Source organism: Procambarus clarkii, unplaced genomic scaffold (genome assembly GCF_040958095.1).
Source record: "Procambarus clarkii isolate CNS0578487 unplaced genomic scaffold, FALCON_Pclarkii_2.0 HiC_scaffold_117, whole genome shotgun sequence".
NCBI lineage: Eukaryota > Metazoa > Arthropoda > Malacostraca > Decapoda > Cambaridae > Procambarus > Procambarus clarkii.
This window is the reverse complement of record NW_027189150.1, coordinates 1,860,849-1,884,132: the sequence shown is the minus strand read 5'-3', so window position 1 is coordinate 1,884,132 and position 23,284 is coordinate 1,860,849. Positions and strand designations below refer to the sequence as shown.

General features: G+C 34.2%; 1 protein-coding gene across 1 annotated transcript; it reads left to right on the top strand.

The window, feature by feature from the left end:
• Window positions 1–21,867: 21,867 nt before the first annotated feature.
• Window positions 21,868–23,078, top strand: LOC123748789 (S-adenosylmethionine synthase-like). The gene has a single exon (XM_045730936.2). It carries the CDS (start codon window positions 21,868–21,870, stop codon window positions 23,032–23,034), a length of 1,167 nt encoding a protein of 388 aa, XP_045586892.1. The 3' UTR covers window positions 23,035–23,078.
• Window positions 23,079–23,284: the final 206 nt, after the last annotated feature.

Sequence of the window (23,284 nt, the reverse complement as noted above, 5' to 3'; positions counted from 1 at the left end):
ATAATTCATTGTTTTTCAAGCATATTTCATTTAAATGATGATAATGAATCGAAAGCAACAGGAAAATCACAAATTGAAGCAATAATAAATAAGTTCATTCATCAGTTAAATACCGAACGTGATAACTACATTCACGAAGAACGTGAAAAGGACATTAAAGATAGGATTTCCCGTTTAAATTATATTAATAATAATGATCTACACCAAAATAATATTCTTAATATTTTTACTAACGAAGAAGAAAGAAATTTATTTAATCAAATATTAGAAAAATTTAAAACTAATATTATCGATGAAACAGTATATGAACACGAACGTCAAATAATACCTTATGTAAATGAAAATGATCATTTAAAACGTCAATTAGACGAGCCTAATTATGTTGCTAAATTGTTAATAGACGCGGTGGCATCAATAGTTTTAGTTAAAGAAATTATAACCAAACGAATTGTTGACCTGGAAAAAGATCATAAAGGAACGAATGAGGAAGTTATAAAAGTTTATGCATTCGTTACTATTCTATATACATTATTCCAGAAGGAAATAAGGCAAGATTTGAATGCAAATAATGTACAACGCTTTTATTACATTATCTTGAACGTGATTCGTAAGTCCCCTTCTGATAATATTCATGAAATACTGGCTTTACAACAACAAAATGATTTACATGTTAAGACCTTACAAGAAGAAAATGAAACAATAACTTCTAACCTGTTGACCATTCAACAGACAAATGCTAGTCTCCAGGATTCCAACAAACAAATGCTTTCAGAATTAAGTGAGACAAGAATGCATTTGTCGATGATTAACCATGATGAGACTTCGGTGGACCCCATAGAATATGAAGAAACTCAAATGAATAAATTCACATTAATCATCCAAGCTGTCACTACTCAGCTCGATGCTTTCTTGGCCGGGACATGCAACAATAAGTATTTAAGATCAGCATTCGAAAAACTCTCAATGAGAAAAATATTTTGCAAGAATGAAATGGCGAAATCTGAAATGATGCAATTATTTATTTCACTTTCAAATCATATCTTCAAATTTATATTCTGCGCCCAGTTCTATAAGAATCTTGTCACGGTAATAAACGATAATATTCTTCGGCGTTCCATTCAATTAAACCTTTATTTTTCAAGAGAAATGGATAACCACCGAGATATGCTATCTGAAATATTGAACATACCGATGATAAATGAAGCTATAGAAATAGCACCCGTTTTCCCAATTCTATACAATATTAGTAAATTAACACTGATAAATGGTACGTATTCTATAAGCAACAATGAGGATAATAATCAAATAGAGTCTATCGATAACGAAAAGAAGAATTTAAAATCGATTGCGTTATTACACGAGGCTAATATGGAAGCAGAAAAATCGTGGTTCCTTAAAAACCTAAAAGTTAAGTACGAAAGTGTATTGGGTGATGACAGCATTTTAAAAGCAATCGCCTCTCAGAAAGTTTCTTCGCCTGAAACTGTTGAGAAAACAACCACACAAAAAAGAGATAAAACGAACTTAAAAGACGCAAAACAAAGGACAAAAGATAAGACTCAAGGCAGGCGACAAGTCGAGGCATTAACAGAGAAAAAGAATCTAAAGGATAGACATATAAACACTATAAGGGGAGGAATAGTTGAAAATAAATAAAAGGATGTCGATGGTAAGCAGTCAACTCATTAGAGAAAGGAATTTTGTAAATACCTCCCCCCCCCCCTCAAAAAAAAAATAATAAATAAGAGACATCAGAGATTGGAAAAGGGGTTCAAGTTCATAGTAAGTGTGAGTTTGTAAAGATTTGCCACCATTCTCCAGTGTGTAATAAGCCAAATCAACTCCATGAGGATCTTTGGTGGTATGGCCAATTTTCACACAGGCATTACTAACCTTGTAATTAACCGAGATTTCAAATGACAAGGTATATTTTAATTGTTTTGGATTTCATCTAGATCAGGTGTCTGATACTTTTGAGAAAAAATAATATCACATATTATATTTGTATGAGGAATAAGCTTACATTCTAATTCCATCTGAGGAAACAGCGTGAGTTCTTTCTGAAGAGAGCTTTTCGTACCACTTTTTTTTTTTTCTTTGGAAGAGCAGCGAAGAGTGTGTGACTGGCCGTCAGTGGATGGCCGGCGGCCACGAATACTTATATATGGCTCAGCTGACACAGTGCTTAGTCAGAACTGGGACTTTACGTGGTACTAGTCTAAGGGAGATCAGCAAACAATTCCCAAAAAATAACGAAAAAATTGTTGATATTTTCAAGCTTTATTTTATGTCACATCCTATATCAAAATGGCAATTGTATAAAATGATGATTCTTCAGTTATCACAAAAATATATTTATTATGAAAATGAACATGAGCTTCTGAACAATTACATCCATCGTAAAGGTGAGCTTATATATGTCGATTACTTTAATGAAGTTATAGCCAGTGTAGTTTTGAAGATGGTATGGCGGCATTCAACTAAGCGACTCTCTAATTATTGAGTCACAACTGCAATATACAACAATGCTGAGTTGGGGGATGATGGGGGGGGGGGGCTAGAAGGGCAAAAAATAAGCGAGTTATGGTAGGTGGCGACGGAAACACTGCAGTTAGTCTTATTCAACTCCTGCTAAGAGGTCCACACCTTCTGGCCAGGCTCCGCATCATATCGAAAGGTTATTATAGATGGCTCTCTCAGCTACAGAGATATTTAATATACTAATGTATGTGTGTATGTGTCTTATTCTTTTTCAAATATTTTTTTTTTCTTTCACGGTAGTAACCTGTCCATCAACTGCTCAACCACCACCCAACCAACCTGTCCATCAACTGGTCAACAGCCACCCAACCAACCTGTCCATCAACTGGTCTACAACCACCCTTTGTCTGTTGGAAGTTTCTTTCTAGGGAAGTGGATAACAATTGATCATATAAAATAAGAGAGCGCACAGTGTTTTCATAATGGTTGCACCATATGAATTTGACATGAAATTGCTAATAAGGTCTTTAGTACGTGTCCGAGGCAGTGGCTATAACAGAATAACTGATGGTTCGGTTTGTTTAGACTTAGGCAGAACATCTACTTTCGCTGCTAGAGTTAGAGTGGACCCATTGCCTCCGAAATTAGCAGGACCCAGAACACAACAGCAATTATCTAAAAGAAGCAACATTGGAGTAAATTCAACTGGAGCAGCAACTCCATCATCTTCCACAGTAGGTCAGACTGTTGTTGCAACAACTTCCCATGAACTCAGTGCAGAAAATGCCAGTAGAAGTGTAAGACCCGCCAGACTCAGAACACATGGACCTATCAGTATTTCCCAAGGAAGCGACATTGGAGTAAATTCAACTGGAGCAATAGGTCAAGAAAATGCTGGAAGTAGTACCAGACCCGCCAGACCCAGAACCTATGGACGTACCAGAATTTCCCAAGGAAACGAGATTGGAGTAAAGACTGTTTCAACTTCCCAAAAGCGTCCTTGTCCCCAAGACCCAAGTGAAGAAAATCAACCCATAACAACAATGAAGGAAATTCTTCTTGCAAGTAAAGGGTCCCGTATTTTAATCTTGACCCACCAACAGGTTCATCAATTACTTGCCAATACGTTGACCACAGAAAAACTTGTGCTGGATATGAATAATCTGATCCAAGAAATCAAAGTTCTTCAACATAAAGTGTCACTTTATCAGGAAATCTTTAGAAACAAGGAGAAATTAATTTCTATTATTAAGAAAATGGGAATAAAGGTTGCATAAATAATTATATGATTATTTAAGATGATTTTTGTTGAATTCATAACATGATAAACTCTGTCAATGTTTCTGAGGTCAATAGCATATGTTATCACAGAATACTTTATGCTGTGTCATATATATTACTTTGTAATGTGAATGTGGATTTGTGTGTATGGTTCTAGTTGAACCAAGTTTCATTAATAGTATATAAAAAAAATATTAATATGCAGTATATATCTGGGCAAACTATTCCAGATTTAATCGATATAAGCAATAAATTTTTTTATATTTTTCCCCCATCATCATATTCCTCACCTTTTAATCAAGATATGAAAAATATTATGGCTTGTGTGAGTATTTTAGTTCAAAAATTATTTAGTGAAGCTAATGTAAATCAAGCAAATATATATGTAATAGATAATAATGATAATAATAATAATAATAATAATAATAATAATAATAATAATAAACCTCTGCTAATAAATATATTTAATATAAATTCATATGTGGAGGTAGGTTTACTAAGAAAAAATAAAGAATCAACCAAATTAAAAATACATTTTTTAACTACTAGTGATGAAATAAAAGCTATTTTAACTATTCAGTAAAAAAAAAAAAAAATATTTTATGTTGATATATAGAAGAAAAGACACAAGGATTAATCAGTATAAAAGATGCTGTGTATAGACAATGATTTAAAATACGAGCAAGAGCGATTAGAAACATTTATTAATTGGCCTGTAAGTAACCCAAAGCCCAAAGAGTTGGTAACTAATGGCTTCTTCTATCTGAAAAAAGGAATAGAATGCGCTTGTGCATTTTGTTATGTCTATGTAAATTCTTGGGATGATATTTTAAATGATGACGATTATTTCAATGAAGATATAATACTCATTTTAAATAACAACACTATTAAACTTAGTGAATTTCATAGGAGAATAAGCCCTAAATGTCCATTTTTGAAGGGCGAACCAGTAGGTAATATTCCTATTGAATTTTCATCTTATCTCATAGAACCCAAGTATATTAAGTATAATAAAGATTTGGAATTTGAATTAGATCAAAAAAACAAATTACTCAAGGGGATACTCTCGCATAAAACTCCACATCATGAAAAATATAGTGAGGTTAGAGTTCCCTTGTCTAGTTTCAAAGACTCGTGGCCACTTTCAATAAAACATCCCAGCCCAAAAGAGTTAGCCCAAGCTGGGGTTTTTTTATAAAAAACCACCTCGTGGAGATGAAGTAATCTGTTTCTATTGCAATATGCATTTTCGAAATTGGAAAGAAGGTCATGATCCATGGATAGAACATGGGCGTTGGTCAACACAATGTTATTATATATTGATCATGAAAGGGCCTGATTTTATTAAAAATATACGTTCATCTACAATCACTAAATATCCCCCCAAAATATTTTCTAATGATATAATTATGCAAATGATGAACAAATTAGATATTTTAGTAACTTTATCTAAAAGTTACAAACGCGATATTGTTAAAAGAGTATTTAAAGATGTAGTAATACTCTATGGACGATCATTTAAATCATATGATCAAGCTATAGCTTTTATAACAAGATATTTATATTTTAACCAAAGAAAATTTAAAAGGATTAAAATCATAGAAGAAAATAATCAAAACGAAAAAGATGAAGTTGGAAATATATGTTTAACCTCAATGAATAATGACACAGTAACATTAACCAGGACTTATAATGAGCCTAATACAACTACTTATTGTATATCTGATCCCAAATGTGATCAGATATTGAGCTTTACTATAAAGAATTTAGGACGTCAACAACTCACAGTTTCATCCGATTGTCAACATGATAAGAATTTAATGAATACACGCTGTAATATCTGCCAAGATAAAGAACGTTGTGTTCTCATTTTACCCTGTCAACATTTTTGTGTCTGTGAATTGTGTCTTTTACAACTTAGTAACTGTCCAATATGTCGCAATTTAATTAGTCACGTAACTAAAGTATATTTTTCTTAATCTGAAATAATTTAGAGTAAAGGAGTTATTAAAAATGAAATTAAAAATATATATCTCTTTGATTTATAAAACAACAAATGAAATATATTTTTTGGTTTAACTAATTATATCTTTCGTTTTACTTTAAAAAAAAAATCGCCTCATGCTGTAATGATGGTATTGTGGTAATTGATAATTCTCCAATCTGAACTATTCATTAAATTCATGGTGACGTCCACCTAAACTAAAGTTCCCGTTCTAAATAATAAGGTTGCGACATAGCTAGCTGGTTGCCTAGAGCAGATACAGCACTGTGTCAGCTGAACAAGAGAATATGAAATTTATGAACAATAGCTGGCTTGTGCCAAACACAGCCAAAAATCTGGATCCATTTATTTAGAAATGATTATAAAGCATTTTTTTTCTTGGAATAATAGCGAATGTATTATTATTTTTTTTTTTTTGACCTAAAATCTTCAACTGTTTATGAAAATATTTCAAACTGGGGAAAAGGATAAATTTTTGGGGATACTGAAACCGAATGTTGGAATGTAGCTACTTTGTATAAAGAGATGGATACCTTCATAACAAAAATACATTTCAGTTTTTATAATTTGATTTATTAAATACAATTTTGTACAAATTTATTATAAAATTTTTTAGCTATCAGATATTCACGGAAGCTACATGTGACTGATTGGCAAGTAATCGGACCAGTATTATAGATACCATTTAGCAATCCTTGTTCAGTTGTCACAGTCCCAATAATCACATCCACATGAGAACGTTTAATTAGAAGCTGTCGTCCAGCAAGATGATTATCATGTAATATTACTGGATGACCAAACATGTAATCACCTTTTTCATTATGAGATAAAACATTCATTCTGATGAGAGCGTCATATGTGTGCACTGGATCTCTCAAGTAAGACAAACAGGCGTTTACATAAGTATTTTGGGTTAAAGGAACCGTGGATACTTTTTCCCAATACCTATCTAAATTGAAGAGGTTATAAATCATTTTATCTCCTTTACCATGGACATTAATAAGCATGTCCACTATTTTCTTCACTTTGTCTGTAATTATTTCTCTGAAGAATTTCTCATTATGGATACATTTTTTCTTTTCAATTTTTTGTTGTTGTTGTTTTTTGGATGATACCATGACTATTATGATTGCCTTGGAACTTCCTGCCTCCTCTTATACAAAAGTATAATTAACATAAATCTATATCAGATTCCTTAAATATATATATGTGTGGTGAAAATAAAATTTAATTATCTTCTTTTAGCAACTGATGTGATTTGGGGAAAAGGATATAATTTATAGTTTTATCTTATAAGATAAAGGTATATTATCATCTCAGAGGATTAGTTATAGTTTGCATTCTGTAATTGTATAATTTTTGTAGTGATGCTGAAATAGACTGTATAAAGAGATTGATATACTCAAACTCACTGAAGGTCCTGAAAATCTAAGAGTTGTGGAAGATTTAAAATCAGTAGTTAACAAGAGTAATAATATAAAAATCAGTAGTTAACAAGAGTAATAATATACACGATTTTTAGGATCTTGACCAGTGAACATGGATGGTAGTGTGAAGTAAGTGTGACCGAAGTTTATTAGGGGGTACTTCTTTCTTAATGTTGATGATGTACTCTGGGTCACCTGATCTAAAAAAAATAATAAATATTATGGCTGATAAGACAAGCTGAATAAGTCAACCTAAGCTTAGTTTAATATAAAACTCGACCAAAAAGATAGTGGAAAGTGTTCTTCACAACCGGACGCCCTGGAGTCTGGCTGAGGTAACCTCGCTGTATATAAGATGGCGCGTGTCGCCGTCGTCGCCTCCACAGTGTTCAAAACCACAGCAGTCTAACCAACATCCTACAAGAAAACTCATTCTCCTACAGCTACAGCACCCGCTATTTGAGAGAATTAATTATCTGCAGTAGAATAATAAGAATATACTGCTCATACACGTTTGACAGGGCCAGCGCCTGCTACTCTGACAGCATCTCGTGCTGGGTTTTGTATATGTACAGAAGAGTATGGAAGGGGAAGTATTCAAGATAATAGTCTTGTGTCTATTAGTTTCCACGAGAGTTGAGGCTGACACCATGGTCGGTCCCGAGAAGATCAAGGTCAAGGGGGACACTGCTGATTACATCCAGATGTCTGCTAATAATAACCTCATTGTTGGACATCAGAACCAACAATCAGCTGCAGGTAAGATCAGTCATCCATATATACACACATACTCCAATTGAAAGTTTATTTAAAGTCAATAGTTATGACAAGATTCTTAGACACATTAAGTAAGTTAACACAAATCAAGTGGTAATTTCTATATAAGAGACACAAAATATTAACCTTACTTACGCCTTATTATCTGTTTTACAGGACTGTTTCTATCAGCAACGTATGATTCTGTCTCTCTGGTCAGTCACTCTGCCGGCTTCCCCAGTGCAAAAGAGGAAGAAGAAGAAGAAGAAGAAGGAAGAATAAAGTTATTTACCGATTGCATAACACACATTCTTCACTTACTCCAATTCTAACACAGGTTATGTCCTTGTGGCAAAGAGCCAGTTTTTATAGCTGAGATGATTTCCAGTCACTGCAGTTATTTTTCCTTGTGGCAAAGAGCCAGTTTTTATAGCTGAGGTGATTTCCAGTCACTGCAGTTATTTTTCCTTGTGGCAAAGAGCCAGTTTTTATAGCTGAGGTGATTTCCAGTCACTGCAGTTATTTTTCCTTGTGGCAAAGAGCCAGTTTTTTTATGGCTGAGGTGATTTCCAGTCACTGCAGTTATTTTTCCTTGTGGCAAAGAGCCAGTTTTTTTATGGCTGAGGTGATTTCCAGTCACTGCAGTTATTTTTCCTTGTGGCAAAGAGCCAGTTTTTTTATGGCTGAGGTGATTTCCAGTCACTGCAGTTATTTTTCCTTGTGGCAAAGAGCCAGTTTTTTATGGCTGAGGTGATTTCCAATCACTGCAGTTATAGAGAGCTAGTTTACTAGTGTCACAACAATTATTTCCCTGTGGCAAAGAGTCAGTTTAATAAATAATAAGGCTTAGGTGAATGTAAATTATTAAACAAGCATATTTAACAATAACAATATTTTTTTTTTTTTAAATTTCTTCAATATTTACCATGGATGTACATTTGTATGCTAAGTTAATATTTGCTAACATTAAATCGTCATGATAACGTTGAAGGTATTTTGATCCACAGATAACTCCACTTTCATTTTCATTTTTTTCTGTTTCTGTTTCTGTTTCATTATTTTGAATAGTTTCCAATTCAATGTGTTTCATGTCTGAGCGTATTTGAGTCAATTCTGTATGAATTCAAGCAGCTCCTATACTACGGAATGATACAAGTTCCATGGGTCCTGTGGAAAGACCACCACGTCGTCCTCGAACTGGTGCTCCGGTCAGTTCAGAAAATACAACTTCATCTGCTCGTGAAGTGTGCATCGTAGCATTTGCGCGGTGATTGGTAACACACATATAAGAACCTTCATATAAACTAGCTAAAACTGGCTCATTATCTCTATTTAAATATGGTTCACCCGTATAGGGATTCATAAGGATTCCAGTACAAGTTTTTCGACCCCACTGTAGATGTTCAATAACATTTTCAAAAGTGAGAGTAAAAGCTGCATCCATGTAATTCAAATTATCAAAGGTATTGCAATATAAATCTGGAGCTTGTCTTTTAAGTGAATGAGGGTTAACTAAAACATCAATGGGTACATTTGATGAAAACATATCACCCTGACTCATTAATTTTATGTAAGGCATATCCTGTTCACTAACTAATCGCCCAATTACACCTTTTTGTGAAGTGGGTGTTTGTAACTTATCACCTAAAGATGGTATATATGGTGACACTGTTATCAGAGAAAAACGCCAACTTTGTAGTACTGGTAAATCTACACTATCTATTTTAAAGTACCTAAATGTAATGTAATTAGGATGATGTTCTTTAAAAGCTAAAGAATATTGAGATTTCTTCAACCGTTGTTGCCGTTCAAGGGAAGGGTGGTGTGGATCATTTACTGTAACTCGGTAGTCATTTCGACTCCCTTTTCCATTCTTCGTCCCTGTGGATACTGGAACAGAATCGTCATATATAGGCTCTTTTAAATCCCCAATTTTACCATTCCAAATAAGAGCAAGAGTATTGGCATCTATGTGAACGAATTCTATTTCTCCATTTGTAAAATTAAGCAAACTATTATCTTCTTGACACTTGGGATTAACCCCTTTTAAAATTCCCAACTGAACACCACGTTGAAGTGGGGTATGCTGATCAAAATAGGTCTGACAAAAAGTTGGTAGTGCATTCTGTCCTGATCCATAATTATATCGAACAATTGATGTTTCATAAGAAACACCTGAAAATAACCCACGGTCTATACTATCTTGTTTTACTGTAATACTGTCTTCGGGATTGTGCCAGTTTACTACTGCCACCATAGGATTTTGACAAGGAATGGGTAAAAGTTTACTCATTCGAGATGTTGTGTATAATGTATGAATAACTGTCTTTTGATGAATTTCACCTACAGAATGAGTATTGACAGAAATACCAGCGTAATGACGATACGATTGCAGACTGTTACTAATTCGAGGGGGATGGGCAGCATTAGGACGGCTAATCGCTCGAGCATTTGGCCCCATAATATTAGGTATTTTTTCCCGGTCATAACCAATATGGAGTAATTCAAAATCCTCTTTGAGATCACTATTTTCTTTTCTGAGAAAAATCTGAGGTTGCATTTGAGGTGGTAAATAAAAAAATGGATTAGCCTCCATTTGAAAAGTGTCTATTTCCTTAGACGTATAGAGTTGGCCATTGGGTAAAATTTTATAAGACATACGTGGCAGACTGGTGCATATCCACAGTTGATATTTTTTGTATTCTAATAATTCTATACAGGCGATATTTAATTTCAAAATATATTGAACAAATCGGTATAAATTGTCTACTCCAAATAAACAAACATATTCCCATTGAACTAGAGGCAAATGAGGAAAAAAATGTTGAGCTGCAGAATCATTCTTGATCGAATCTAATGGGAAATTAAACAGTTTATTATGAATAATTATATAGACAAATTTAGATTCTAACTGATCAAGTTGTGAAGGATTTCCCACTTGTCTTAGTTGAGGGAGATATGTAAATAAGAATTTATCAGGTTGTGAATTACACATGCTGGTAGAGGCGATTATCACATCAGGTATCATTTCTAATATGATACCACATCGTTGAGGAGTATCAGGTGTATTGAGTAAATCAATGAAACCGACCTCACTTACCGTTATAGATTTAGGCTCTTTGGCTTTGGAATCTTTAGGCAATAATTTTTGTAATCCACATGCCACCAGACATATATTGGCATATGAATTAGATGAATAATTCCGACTAAACCGACCAATTTTATTCCATTCATTATTCCTGCTATTATTAAATGAATTACCACCATTATTTTCATTTAAAGTATTTATACTTGCAGAATTGCTTAATATTTTTGTTTGCGTAATACTCTCATCAATATGACCACACCGAATAGCAGTGGCTTTAACTTTCAAAGGATTAATTGCAATCATAGCTACTCGTGGTCCTGATAATTTTAATCTTATATCATTGTTCCCTTCATTCATATTATTATTATTATTATTATTATGATTGGATGTATAATTTTCCAAAATTTTAAGATTATTTTTGTTAGCATCGCTCCTTTTTAATCGATAATATTATATTAAAACTGTTAAATTTTCTTGAGAAAGTGAATGTTTAAGATCTTTCAAAATTTTAACCACCTTGTTATGGAGTAGTGTAGCATTTACTTTGCGTATAGCTAGATTTAAAAAACAATTAATAAATATTTCACCAGTTGTAAAGATTGCCATATTTCCTAAATGATTAATATCCTGGTTTATATAGGAAGAGAGAAAAGGCCATTTTTTAATCTTAGATTCTTCATAAATAATAACTGCTTTTTCTTTTCTGCTAAAATGAGGACGTCGACGATCTGGCCATATTATCGACTTGATGGAACATACAGATTCACTCACAATGAAATTGCCCAGATAAACGTCAAAGGGGAAGTTTTCACATATAAGACATTTAAACGGGAAATGTGTATTTGGGGGGATTAGCCGATTACTTTGCCAGCACTTCCATTGTTCATAATCAATAGGTCTCTCAGGATCTTCTACCAACATTTGCCACATTTGACCACTTTTCATTACAGGCACTGCAAAATTATACTTGGCATAATCTGCTAGTCGCTTGTCATTATCCCATTCAGGAAGTTGTAGTCCTACCCCTAGTACCAATTTGCGATCTAGATAATATTTTATAAATTGGGATTCATCACTTTTGGATTTTAGTAGATATGGTTGATTACTCAGATGAAATGTTATGCCAGGGTAAATTTTAAATAACTTTTCAAAACTATCATTTTCGATTTGAAGCTTATTGTAGAGACTGTGTCTAAGAAATAATTCTAATTCAGCATCGGCTGAATCAATGATCGAACATTTAGGACAGGGTTTAAGGTTTCCACCAGGTAAAGCCCATTGTCGATGCCGATAATTGAAAATACCTCTTGTGTTAATCATTATTATATAATAATTATATGAAAATGAAATGCAATTTATATTTTAGTTAATAAAAAAAAATATATATTGTAAGTATCTTTTATCCCTGGAATTGGTATACATAGTAAATAGATTTTGTTGAGATTTTTATTACAACAAAAGTCTTAAAACGTAAATAAAATAAAAGTGTAACAATTTAATTTTAATTTGGCCTATAAACAATTATGTATTTTTTTTTTTTGTTTTTTTAGTCGTTACGATTTGAAATATCAATGAGCCATCCTGCTATTATTTTACTAAGGATAGGTTTAATCAAAAATATAGTTAGTAAAATAATTATTCCCAAAATCCAATTATTTTCCCAAAGACTTACTAAAAATAGAATAAAAATAGTTATTATTAATATTTTTTCCATCTGATAATTTATGTATGAACCTATTTTCTTTTCTTTTAATGATCTTATTTCTGTTTTAAAAGAAGGAATTTCAGTTTCTATTGCAGCATTTTGATGGTCACTTATAATTTCAGTCTCTAATGGATCTTCATTTTCTCTCGATGGTGATGAAGATTGTGTGAGATTTCTTTTTCTTGTTCGTATAGAATTTTCATGGATTAAATTGGGTGGTATACTTAGTGTGTCCAATGTCATTGTTTTCCTATTTTTTATAGTATAAAAAAAGTTACGTCGAACCCAGGAGTGTGTGTACGGATGGTGTGAGTGGTAGGTAGGTAGGAAGGATATAATGAGGAAAGTAAAGTTTATTATTTAGGTAGAACCCAAACGAGTGTGTACTTGCTGCAGACAGGAGGGATGGTGTGGGTGGTGGGTAGGCAGAAGGGATACGATGAGGAAAGTTAAAGTTTATTATTTGATGCTTAATGCAAATATTCTTTCTCATCTTCTAAGTTATCATCATTGAGTGAGGGCTAGGGAAGGTGCCAAAATCTTTCTCCATATATCTCTAACAAAACTACCAATTCTGCCTCACCTTCATCCCCTCATAAATGGGAGGATGATGATCTTCACCTTCAATCGACAGCTTCATTATCCAAAAACCTTACATCTCAGCTCGTCACAACCTTACCTAAAGCATCAAACAACAGCAATATTAATCAGAAAAGTACAACCCTCTCCCTGCGCCAGAGAATCAAGAAGATTCATCGTCACTGATATTATTGAATTCAGACACAGAAAGTTTATCAGAAGGAAATGGTTGTGGTAAGTAATTTGTATTTTAGTTTTAGTTTTGGACATCAAAATATATTTATTATTTGAAATTTGTTGAAAATTAAGCTATTAAAAATGAATGTTCCTGGTTTCATGGGTTTACGAAAATCCTTGAAAAATCATAAATTCATTATTTTAATTTTCAGGGATTGGTGAACAGATGAAGTTAAAGATGTAAAGTCCAACAACAGTCTTTCCGAACTTCATAGAAGCCGCTCTTCTCCCAACTATATGTGATTGTAAATACTTAGTTATGGTGTTTTTCTTCATGTTACTTGATTTGAAGATTTTTCAGAGACTGACTCTGATAAGCACCTCAATCAATAGCTATTTGAATGATAACATACTGTTTTGTATAGTACTTTAAGATTGATAGAAATATTTTTAATATATGAGAGAAGGAGTTTGAAAAAATAGAGAGACTGATTTCATTCCACATCCTAGTTATATTATATTTTAGTAGCAATATAAAATTCGACAGTTTGGTCGAATACAATTGAACAATTTAAATAAATGGCAACAAACATATATAATCATGGTTTTATTGGAATTTTGTCCTAAACAATTGTATTTGGAATGGTAAATAGAAAACTAAATTTCTATAGTATTTTTTTTTAGAAGGGCATAAAAGGAGATTAATTCTTTTTTTTTTTTTAGTCTTATAAAACTTAACAATGAATCGACGTCAACAAATTTGTAAAGACTTTGTCGATGACATAGTTCAGGAGGTGATTGAACCATTAAGTAATCTAGGTTCTGGGTCTGATAAAAATGTGGATAGTAATTTTATTGTTTTAAAAATGAAAGAAGATCCCTCTAAATTTGTAAATACATTACTGGATTCTGTTACTAATAATATATTAGACTATTATTATAATAGAAGTCAAAATGTATCATTGTCAACTGTTCCATCACCCAAAAGAAAGATAAAAAAAAAAAAAACATATATTATCAAATGAAGAGGATGAATTAATTAAAATTGAAATTTTAGGGAAAGCAGTTTTAAACATTTTTTCTCTTCATAATGAATATAATCGTATTAAGGATAGTATTGTAAATCAACATATGCAATCAAAATCACCCAAAAAACAAAAAATACAGTTACCACCAATATTAAAGGACGATGAAACTGTAGATATGATCAAACTCTTCAATTCCTTCCATTCAACCGTTTTGAAATACCTTTTGAAAACAATACATAAAATAATTACAGAAGTTTATGGAATAAAACTCTGTGAAGATTTAACTAAGCTAGTTAATTCTAAAAGTTGTCCATATTTTTTATTTGAATATTTTCTTAGACATCAATCATCAAGCGACGATATTAAATGGCAGTTAGAGTGTCTTAAACATTCATGTATACTAGTCTATAACTGGATAATTCAAAATTGTATTGATATTAAAATTAAACCCGAAAATGAAAGTTAAATGTAATTTAATAATCGATGAAATATTAGCAAATGCTATTTTTGTAAATGGTAGAGAAATTCTACAAAATAAAATTTTAATGGCCTATGCAGCTCATAAATATTCGATGTTTAAAAACAATGGTAAATTGTATTCTGCTACGGAAATTATACATTCATGTATCAAGACTAATCGTAACCTACCCCCTCATAAAATTTCTATTTCATTTGAGGCTATAATGAGGGTAGGACAGAATACTGACCAAAATTTAATTTGTAAAAATACTCATTTTGTAGAAGAACGTGAATGTCGGCGTCATGTGGATATTGCACATCCACTTATTCAAGCACATTTAGCTCCCTTGGGTGAACTATCCATGCAATATATTTCTAGGGTTTTAGAAATGCGGATTGGAGACTATTGCCTAATTATTGAACCACAACAGAATAGATATTTTATTCAATATAAGAAATTCTGTGACAAAAAAGTGGTTTTTCGTTTAGATTCCCTCACATTAGAATTTGTTTATATTAGTGATGAAGGGGAATCTTTTTACGATGCCCAGTATATACAACATAATAGTAGTGATGATAGCAGTGGGGAAAGCATGTTAGTAGGTATGGCTAGCTTTCTTGATGGAAGTGATCTTTGTATAAAAACAACTTACCTCCTAGATTATTCAACCAAAACAGTTCTATATCATCGATACATTCCTAATGATCATACCCAAATATTCCCTTTCACTTTAGAAACAGAAGATTTACAACAAAGTGAGACAGGACCTGCTTTAACAATGAATACTGAGGGTGTACCTACAATATCACCGCCTTCGGGAACTTCAATTTACTGGTATACTTCTTGGAGATTAGAAGCTCAACTTCCTTTAAATCTTAGTATGTATCAACATGTTCATGAAGATAGTACTCCCCATCATCCAACTCCGTCTGAAAGTTTGAATCAATCTCCTGTTTATATATTCCCTAAGTTGGATGGTAATAATGGAATTTTACGTTTTTACCCAAGTCATTTTGTTATTTCAAATCCTCTGATGTTATCGACATCACATCCACATTTAATACCCCAACATATTCTCCATTCTTTGATCGATTCATTTTTACAGTAGAAACTGATCTATACTCTATAAACAATAATTCATCTTCCTTTATGGTACATAATTATCGACCAGTTGCCATTATAGACATTGTCTCTACGGCTTTTAATGCTGCAGAAAGGATGAATATATTACAAGTATTACGAGCCCATTTTAGAAATGATTTAGCACCTTATTACATTTTCTTTCAAGGGGAATTAAGCATATCCAAACCATCAATATCCCCATCATTACCATTTGAAAATTTTCATGATGGTGAGATATATGAGGTGTTGTTAAATAACAACAGAAACATTATAAAGGTTTGCCGACATCGCCCAGATAAATCTCGAGCGAATCCACTTAAAACAGTTAATATTATATTGGGTATTCAAAAGTTAGAAGAAAGTTTTTTGGAAGTATAATCAGGAGTACGCTTGTGCTGGAAGAAGAAGGATGGTGGATGGTTTGTTGTCCAGGGAGGAATCATTGTGATTTAATGAAATCCATAACTATAAATAATTTTTATTATTATACTCCATATTAATACAGTTTAGAAATTATATTCCTAACTAGCTAGTTAGCTAATTTGTCATTTTTTTACCATATTCGACAATATGATATATGTGTGATTGGTAAGAGGAATGAACATTTTCATGACGGGTTTGTAAGAAAAAAGGGTGACTGGTTGCGGACCGGACCGAGGGGTTGCTGGGCCCCGGGGTTGTCCTAATATGGCCTCAAGCAATTTGACCACCACCACCAGGACCAGGACCTTCAAGAACAATAATTCCACTACTAGAACCAGAACCTCAAAAAGCACCACCACCACCACAGCCAGGACCAGAACTACCAAGAGCATCACCATTACCGCCAGGACCAGTGCATCCAAGAGCGCCATCATCACCGCCGCCAGAACTTGTGCCTCCAAGAACAACACCACTAAGGCCAATGCTGCAAGCACCAGCTTATCCATTGTAATCTGTGATAGAATGAGAGAAAGATATTCTTTATCTGTATATTTATAATGGTTTCACGAAATTAATCACAGATAGGATGGGGTGGAGAGCCAAGTGCAAGTACCATAAAAAAAGTATCTATCTTACATTATTAAGATGAAATTTGGGAAAATCATAGATACCACTACTCACACTTTATCCACACACACACACCAGTGACAACGCCTACCAGAACCCCCATCATCAACATCTTCTTGTAAATCATCGCTGTTGTTATTTATTTGAAAATTATGCATTTTTGGTTTCAATTATATACATTCAAAATTCCCACCTATGTCTTTTTCTTACTCAAAATGTAACATATTTTTTTTTTATTTTTTTAAGTGATTTTTTCTTATAAAGAAAAATCTATTGTAAATGGGATATAAAAAACTATGAATAAAAAATATAGAAATTTTCCTTTGGGAAAATTTAAGAGTAAATTAGAATATCGTGTATATAAATCTATATTTTATCATTTAACAAAAAAACAAAAAAATAATAATATCAAAGTAGATATAAACAAAAGAGGACTATTAAAAAATAACAAATTATTTGAAATTGATATATATTTCTCAGATTTACAATTAGGTATAGAAATTCAAGGTCCTACTCATTATATAGACATTGAACAAATTAACAGAGATTTAAAAAAAAAAAAATGTTTAATAAAATTGGGATTATTTTGTTATATGTAGGATTTAATACTGTAAAGCATGATATACTAACTTGTTTAAATATTATTACTAAAAAGATAATTAGTTAAAAAATAAGGTATGTAAATCAAATCATATATAGATTTTTCAAAGAAATCCGGCTGAGTCGGTCCATTTATCAGCTGGGCAAGTCTATTGTAATGTATATGATGACAGGATGTAAGAGAGATACCCACAATATCTTGTGCATTCTAATAAGGGACGGAGAGGAGATAAGTCGGTCTAAGCTGGGTTAAGAGTTACTCCAACGCGCATCTTTAGCTAATCCTCAAAATCATCTCTTGAAGGTATTATATGACATTTACATTATTTATATTAAAAAATCATAATCTTGTTATTTAACATTGTATTATATATATATTTCTGAGCTTATAATATACAAAGACCTATTTTTTTGACCTATACAAAAATTTCCTAAACATGACTCTAAAGAGTGTACAAAGAAACAAAAATTTCCATTTTGTTGTAATTGTAGAGGTAAGCATACTCCTTGGTCTTATCTATGCCCCATGAATCCTACAAATGCTGTTGCAGGGGGGTGGTATTCTGCCAGCTAAGGGGAAACAAACTAGCTAGGCCCACACAACTGAAAGTCCTAAAGTCCTGTAGTATACAAATGTAACCTAATTACTACTATTATATTGAATTTTTTGTAGTAACTTTACTAAACTAATCTATGCCTTTGAGATATGTATGTATGTATGTAAGCATCTTTCCCATTCAAAACAATATATAATTAACAAATTACAATGTTCGATAATTAAAGGATAATTGGATTAATAAAAGAAAACAAATTAAAATAAATATTTTTTTTATATATATTTTATTTATAGAGGGATATAAAAGAGGAGGTTCTCCTGTTCAATTCACTTGACACAGATGTCAGTAGCATATTATATACCTTGGGCAAAAGTTTATGTTGTGACCACCGGGCACACTGATTACCTTTGTCGACATGAACAATTTGAGAAAGAATGAGTAAAATAAAAGAAGAAGGTGGTTATCACTCAGACGAGATATGAAGCCAATCTTCATAGACAGGATGAATGACTGGTTCAGGGAATACCAAATCCCAGAAGATATTGATACATTTGTTGATGACCTTAATCACCAAATTGAAAGTTGTCTTAGAATTCAGCGCCGTACGCCTCGACGAAGACCCCCTCGGAAGAAAATGCCTCGAGGCAAAGATCCACAGAGTAAAGCTGAAGAATTAATTCACATGTGGAGTAAGGCAGCATCCTCATCCTCCCTCTCAACGGAAATCGTCATGGAACAGCTCCTGCTACAGAATGACAGAAGAACTAGAATAGCGAGAGCACAGTCTAGTGAGGACGAATATGGAGAACCTATCACAGCCCAGGAAGTAAGGGCGGCTGTTAAGAGAGGTAAAATTACAGCACCTGGTGAGGATGGCATTACCTACGACATACTTAATGCACTGTGTGAAGTGCCTGGGAATCCACTACTCCTATTGTTTAACAAATCATTCCTAAATGGAGTTCTGCCCACACAATGGAAACACGCCAAAATTGTTCCCATACCAAAACCGAATGACCTTGGCAATTACAGACCTATCAGTCTCGTGTCATGTACTTGCAAGATGCTGGAAAAGATCATCCTAAAACGACTGTTACACAAAATAGGTAGGTTTGGGGAAGGAGTCAATGGATATGTCAAAGGACGGAGCACAGCCAATTGTATAATTAATTACCTGGTTAATGACACGGCTAGGTACTCTGTATTTGTTGACATAAAAGGAGCCTTAGACAAAGCCCAGGGAATTGCGATCCTGGATGAGCTTGCATGTATGGGTGTCAAGGGGAGACTCATGAAATGGATTGAAGACTACCTCACAGGGAGGAAAGCTAAGGTCTACTTCAATGGAGCAATCTCAAGAACAATGAATATGGAACTCGGGACCCCCCAAGGAGGAGTCTTAAGCCCTACACTATTCAATGTACTTATGAATGCAATTGCCAATATTGATTTTCCTGAAGGAACACAACTAGTGGGATATGCAGATGATGTCCTAATACAAGCTCCTACCTTTGATAAAATAAAACAGGCCATTGAACTCCTTGGAAGGAAATGTATTGAGCTCGGTTTCACTCTCTCCACAAACAAGACAAAAGCATACTCCCATCGCAAGCGGAGAGAAAATGAAGAACTGCAAATTAATGGTGTAACACTTGAATGGGTTGACCACTATCGGTACCTTGGCGTCACCGTCGGCTCAAACAAGGGAAAGAAAGAGGAGCTCAATCAAATCATAGGAACATGCAAAAGTCGACTCAGGGAACTGAAACTGAAAGCTATGACTTGGAATGATGGCCATGGAGCCTCTATTGCTGTACTTAAAATGGTGTACACAAACTATGTACGCTCCGTCATTGACAATGCAGCACCTGTTTTATGTACTTATTCACAAAGTGATATGAATAGGCTAGAAAGCATACAGGATGAAGCCATTTCAATCATTCTTGGAGTTCCAAAGAAAAAAACTGCTGAAATGTCCAATCTACAAAAAGAGTTATTATCCCTTCCCAGTATTAAAGAAAGAATTGTGGAACTGAATGCTAAGCTTGCAATTAGGATTGCCAGAGATCCCCATTATAATGACATGGCTAAAAAAAAATTGAGCTCTGTGCTACTTTCAGGGGGAAACAAGAGAAGCAAAAAATGGCATCACAGAGCAGTCGGCTACCTTGAAGATCTTCACCTACTTCAACAAGCTCGTGAGCTCATGCCTGTAGAAAGATTACCTCCCTGGGTGGATCCCCTGAATGACTCGTGCAGGATTATCATCAATGATATGGTAAAGAAAAAAACCAACATGGTACCCCAAGAAATAAGCCACAAGTATCTTAAGGAAATTTATAATGAAGCTGGAGATGAACTAGATCAAATCTTCACTGATGGGTCATCTAATCCTATTAATGGCCGGGCGGGTGCAGCATACACGGTAATTAAGAAGGATGATTTATTTTTTCCACCAAAAAATGAGGAAAAAGCGCGCATTGAGAACTATACCTCTTCAACACAAGCAGAGTTAACTGCCATTGCTATGGCGTTAAGGTATATTATTGAACAGAATACTACTGGTGCAGTGATTTGCACCGATTCGAGAGCAGCACTGCAAAGCCTAAATAAAGATCGGGACGAGAATCTTTCAATAGTCGCTGAAATTAAGAGAGTTGTGAAGGTACTAACCAACCAGGGAAGAGTTGTCAAGTTCCTGTGGATTCCCTCCCATGTTGGAATCTATGGAAATGAACGCGCAGATGTGTTGGCAGCTGAAGGCGCTGAGGGAGACCATATTGAATACTTCATACCCAAGACTCTTCTAGAAATTAGAAGTATTATTAGGGAACATCATCGTCATCTCAATCATTATGAACCCCCCAAAAAAAGAGAATGTGGTGGTTGCGGGAGAGAATTAATAATGGAGAAAAAACATCTTGGATACAAATGTCCACATGTACAGCAGCTTTTTATAAACAACATATAATAAAGATGATTTATAATGTATCTTATCTACCATTTGACAGAGGCTGTTTACCTTGGAGACTGGTTGGAAATATATGAATTGAATTTCAAATTTTATTGTTCCTTCTATTACATTTTTATATATGACTAATAAATACTTCTATAATTATTGACACAATATTATTATTATCCCTTTCACCAGATGGAATTATTATGTTCATAAAGAGTTAAGGATTACGGTTACCAAATTATACATTCACTCTTCCAATTAGAATGAGTAATAATGTTTTTTTTTTAATGGTTTATAATCATTTCAAAATAAAATAAATGATCCATATTCTTTTTTGACTCACAGTTTTGTTATAAGACAGAGCAGCTGCACACTTGCTTTACAGTTGCTCAGTTGCTCTCTCTCCACGTGACCAGGTTAGCGTTCTCTCTCTCTCTCTTTCTCTCTTCACACAATTAGGTCAATGTTTTTAATAATATTCCTTTACATAACGGATTTTTATTTAGTTAAAATCTAGCCAAGGAAACCTGGTCCCAAATTCAAGAGTACTTAGAAGTAACATTTTCGTTCCCCAGGATAGTGCGCTGAGAGCATGGATGGAGATCATGAGACGTTCCTCTTCACCAGTGAGAGCGTAGGCGAAGGCCACCCCGACAAAATTTGCGATCAGATCAGCGACGCAGTGCTTGATGCCCATCTTAGCCAGGACCCTTACGCCAAAGTTGCTTGTGAAACGTGTACCAAAACTGGTATGATCCTGATCTGTGGGGAGATTACGTCCAAGGCCCAAGTTAATTATCAACAAATTGTGCGTGATATTGTTAAGAAAATTGGTTTTGATGATTCACGAAAGGGCTTTGACTACAAGACCTGTAATATTCTTCTGGCCCTGGAGCAAAAGTGTGCGGAGATTGCTAATGGTGTACACATCGGGCGCAGTGATGACAACACTGGTTCAGGGGACCAGGGACTGATGTTTGGTTATGCCACTGATGAGACCGATGAGTGCATGCCCTTAACTATTATGCTGGCACACCGTCTCAATCAGAAGATTGCAGAGCTGCGAAGAGATGGGACGTTCTGGTGGGCGCGACCTGACTGTAAGACTCAAGTCACATGCCAGTATGCCTTCGATCAAGGAGCTGTTATTCCCAAAAGAGTAAACACTGTTGTCGCTTCTGTACAGCACTCGGAACAAATTACTGTCGAAGCTTTGCGTGACGAGGTTATAGAGAAGGTCATCAAGGTCATTATTCCTGAAAAATATATAGATACTCAAACGAAATACCACATCAACCCTTGCGGAGAATTCATCATGGGTGGACCTCAAGGTAACGTTGGGCAAACTGGTAGGAAAATCATCGTTGACACTTACGGTGGGTGGGGCGCTCACGGCGGGGGAGCATTCTCTGGCAAAGATTACACAAAGATTGACCGCTCAGCGGCCTATGCCGCCCGATGGGTTGCCAAGTCACTGGTGAAAAACAAATTATGTAGACGCTGTTTGGTTCAGGTATCTTACGCCATTAGTGTTGTGCACCCCATAAGCATCAGCATCTTCCACTATGGCACCTCACAGTACACATCAAAACAGCTTCTGAAGATTGTTAACCACAACTTTGATCTACGACTAGGACATATTGTCAAGGAGCTGGGCTTAAAGAGACCAATTTACAGTGATACGTCGTGTTATGGACATTTTGGACGGCAACAGTTCTCTTGGGAGCAGCCCAAGAAGTTGACCATCCCTGAATTTTAGAGTCAAATAATTCTTAAGGATGACTATCATTTTTACGTTTTTCATCAAGTCCCTGTTAATATGGGAGAACACTATGTCTATGCTTGATTCACAACTCTCCTAAACACGAGAGTGAAGTTATACAACTTGAGAACACTTTCCCACCAGGAGACTTGAACCCTAGCCAGCACAGAAGCCTGGTGGGAACCTTTAATTTTATATTCAATTGATAGTTTTATCTACTTTTTTGACGTTTTATATACCAGAGTAT